General features: G+C 40.5%; 1 protein-coding gene across 1 annotated transcript in view; it reads left to right on the forward strand.

Annotated features, from left to right (window-relative positions):
* LOC123111351 (zinc finger CCCH domain-containing protein 4) overlaps positions 1-4,046 on the forward strand; it is a 16,198-nt gene that overhangs the window by 612 nt on the left and 11,540 nt on the right. The window contains exons 2-5 of the mRNA XM_044532129.1: positions 796-982; positions 1,943-2,116; positions 2,256-2,391; positions 2,915-3,229. Coding sequence (XP_044388064.1) covers positions 796-982; positions 1,943-2,116; positions 2,256-2,391; positions 2,915-3,229 — 812 coding nt within the window. The remainder of the gene's footprint in view (positions 1-795; positions 983-1,942; positions 2,117-2,255; positions 2,392-2,914; positions 3,230-4,046) is intronic.

The following is a 4,046-nucleotide window of genomic DNA, read 5'->3' on the forward strand; positions in this document are numbered from 1 at the left end:
CGTGGCGGCATTGAGGGTTTCGGAATTCGGAGCAGAGTTTCCGAGGGACTGGGAGCAACTCCGGAGCGGGGTTGCAACTTCGATTGAAACCTTGGCCTCGGCCCTCGGAGACCTTGTTCTCTTCGCAGGTTTTAGTGGGGACCCGGATGGTGGAGGATGAACACAGCAGGGGTTTGGAGCCAGGATGGTGCTGCATTTTTCTCGTTCTAGAGCGACCCCTTATTCTTCTAGTACAAACTTGTTTCGGATTCCCCTTTTCTTCGTATTTTGAATTTTGATTTCCTCTGGCGCTAGCACGTGAGTGTCTTGCCGTCTTGGAGCAGAGTTTCGGCTGGATTGTGGGAACAACTCCTGAGCGACTGAAACCTTGGCCACGGGGTCCGTTGTCCCCTTCACAGGTTTTAGGGGAAGTGGATGATAAAGACGGCAGCGATTTTGGGGCGGGATGGTGCTATATTTGTCTCTTCTACGAATTTGCCTCGGATTTCCGTTTTTTCTTCTTATTTTGATTTCTCTGGTGCTAGTACGTGTGGGGTTCAGTTCAGATTTGTTAATTGCTTGTTGCGTCCGCTTGTTGTAGATTTCGTGCTACACTCAGCTACATTCGTCGCTTCCATTTTATGGTGCTGATTCCATCCATGTGGCTTCCTTCACGTGATGCCAAGACTCCGATTGCTCTGTTTACACCAGCACGTTCAGTCTAAATTTGACATATTCTGTCCTGCGCTCAGATGTAAATTTAGGCCTTCTTTTGTACTGATAATGTATATGGTCCCCTTGTTTATCTCGTTGTAGGAAAGAGCTCCATGATTCCCCAATTCCTCCTAGAAGAAAATCTGGATCCCATTATGTGCACACTGCCTAGGAGGTTTGCGGTGGTGGCCCTTGCTCAAATGGTGGCTCATTCTCGCGATTGGGAGCTAGGAGAAGAGGTTGGATATCATATAGGCCACTCGAATATGAGCAATCTCATCTCGACAAGGTAACTTCCTTCCTTGTGAATCAGTGGCCCCATCATATAGGCCACTCTAGGTAGTGCATTCATTAGAATATTCCTTCTAGTTCTGTGTTGATCTCGACAGACATTATTGTGCAGACTACCGTAGCTTAGGCAGCCACATCAAGTATACTTGAAGGATTGGAACTACTCCACATACGACCTTTGGGCTTTGGTGCTACGATTTTTGTGAAAATGGACATAGAGTGCTTAGGAGCCTTAAAGAAATCAGTATGACTATATCTTCCAAACTGAACTGCAGGCAGTATAGATTACTCGGGGTAGGTTGACCCATGGCAGCTGAAAATGGAAAATCACCTTGTTTGAAAAAAATATATGGAAAATCATGCTATACACCTGTATTTCTTGAATCCTTGTTGTTCATTAATTTTTGTTATCCCACTTAAATATATGACTTGTGGCATGCACTTTTGATACTAGTCATGCAGACATGTTTTAACATTCATATCTATATCCAGTTATCTACATGCATTAATGATTCTGTTCGATTTTGCGTTTACATTATATTGGCAATTCAATACTACTACTGATTATTTCAAAACTAATAATGCATATGCATATACAAATAAAATATATTGCTTCTTATCTTTTAGGCTTTTAGCACCTGTCAGTTTGGAGTGTCATCCTTGCCTAGAATGAAATATAATGTCAGTTTCATCTCCATTATACTGCTGAGGTAGGAGATGATCTGGTTAGTTAGCATGCAGTTCAGTGATGTAGGGAATATCACCATATTGGCAGCTTAATCTCTACTTTAGCTTCTTTGACTCCAAATTTCCAACATATAGCCTTCTGCTTTATTTCAAGTATCTTATCCATCTGAACCTCATGATCCATTCTTACCCACTTGACAATTTTGTTGTAAATTGTTTGGGCTGCACTGCTATGGTATTGACATTCAGTCTTGTTTGATGCATGAATCAGGTCAAAAATTGTCTTCAAAACAGCTGGTGTTGTGTTGGAGCAAATGCGTCATAAGAGCTTTGCTGCATTGCAATATAAGGTTATCATTCTTGATGAGATTCATGAAAGGTCTGTGGAATCTGATCTTGTCCTTGCTTATGTCAAGCAGTTTATGATGGCGACGAATGACTCAAGGTATGTACTCTGGTAACAAGCATCAGTGTATTCTATTCAGTTTTTTTATTTTTCATATTGATGGTTTCTGTCTACCATAGAAATGATCTCAACTCCTTCCTGCTGATTGCTAATGCATGTCGTGCCACTCTTCACATAGGCTAGTATTGATGTCTGCTACCATTGATAGCACACAATATGTTGAGTACTTTAAAGATATTGGAAAGGTTGAACTGATTACCATCCCGAGCAGTTCATGCTCTAACTTCCAGAGAAAAGTCCAATATCTTGAGCAGGTGTGTATTGATTCTTGCTCCAAAATGAAGTGAATTATCCTTGTTCACTGTCTAATATATTCCAAGTTGCATGATGTACCTTCTAATTTTAACAATATCTGAGTACCAAACATGCTGTAGTTTATTTTGTATTTGCTTGTTCATATATTTTACAACGGATTTAACATTCTGATATATTACTTGGTCATTTTCACATATTTTATTTTCGCACCATAACACGCCAACTTCATTACTGTTATTGTTTCTATTATAGTAATTATTAATGCTGTCAGTAATAGAAAAAACTACTAATATATATTTGGTCAAAAAATAATAATTAGATATTAGTTACTCCCTCGTCCCAAAATAAGTGTCTCAACTAAAGTTGTACCGAAGTTGAGACACTTATTTTGGGACGGAGGAGTACTTATCCTGGTCCATGTTTCTTCGTCAATTTTTTACACAATCAATATGTTAGGTTAACACCTTCTACTTTGCTCCCTTACTATTGCTTATCACCTGATAACAATGGAATGCTGTTCAGATTGTTGATATTCTGAAGATGGATTCTGAAACTGAATCACCCCGGACGAAGTATTGCCCTGGACTAGATTGCAAGGCAGAAGCTTATCTTAGTCCTGACGTGTATCAACTTATCAACAAGTTATTGTTGCACATACATGAAAATGAACAAGACACTGGAAAGGGTATTTTGGTTTTTCTTCCTACATACTATGCATTGGAGCAGCAATGGGATGTGTTGTCTGGTTGTTCAATTTTCAAGGTACATATTCTTCATCGCAGCATTGACACTGATGAAGCTCTTGAAACTATGAAGGCCTCAAAGTCTTGCCGAAAGGTAAAAGTTGGTATATTCCAATTTAACTCAGTAGTTCAACTGCATGTTTTATACCTGAAATACTTGCCCGTACTTTTAAGCTATGTGGTGCTAGTAGTGAGGCATAATGCTAAAATTAGAGCGTAATGCACATGGAGTAATACTATTTATGGAATGTATGGACTAGTGTACGTATTCTATGCAGTATTTATGGAACTGAACATGATGATCGAAACCTTGATACTATGTGGAATAGCAACTTGTGTATTCCCATGCTCTCTAGGCCAAGTACATGTACAGGGGGTATATATGGTATACCACAAACACGAGTACTTACAGGTGGTATATATGGTGTACCACAAACACGAATCCCAGACTATCTCTAACATATAATATCACTATCATTATTTGCTAACTGCCATTGTATTGTTGGAATGGCTAATTGCCAAAACGAGATTTCTCTTCATTTTCGGGATAGATCCATTTTCCTACCACCGGTCGGCAACATATGGATTCCAATTTTGTTTATTTTTCCACCATGTGCCTTATCCAATGTAAGGACCAGGGATCATGCCTCACTTTTTCTGGGGTAATAATAACATCGAAAATAAATGAATTCTGATTTCGGGAGGTGGTGTGTGGAGCAGTGGTGTGCTGGAGGACCTTTGTTTAGGACATTGTAGCATCCAGTATCTTTAAGAGCATCTCCAGCCGCGCCCCCAACAGCCCCCCCCCCCAGGCCATTTTTTAGCGCCGGCGCCCAAAAATCGGCCCAGTCGCGCCCCAAGGATCTTGTTTATCGCCGGTTTGGGCCGAAATAACAGCCAGCGAACCCGAG

This window comes from Triticum aestivum, chromosome 1B (genome assembly GCF_018294505.1).
Source record: "Triticum aestivum cultivar Chinese Spring chromosome 1B, IWGSC CS RefSeq v2.1, whole genome shotgun sequence".
Taxonomy (NCBI): Eukaryota; Viridiplantae; Streptophyta; class Magnoliopsida; order Poales; family Poaceae; genus Triticum; species Triticum aestivum.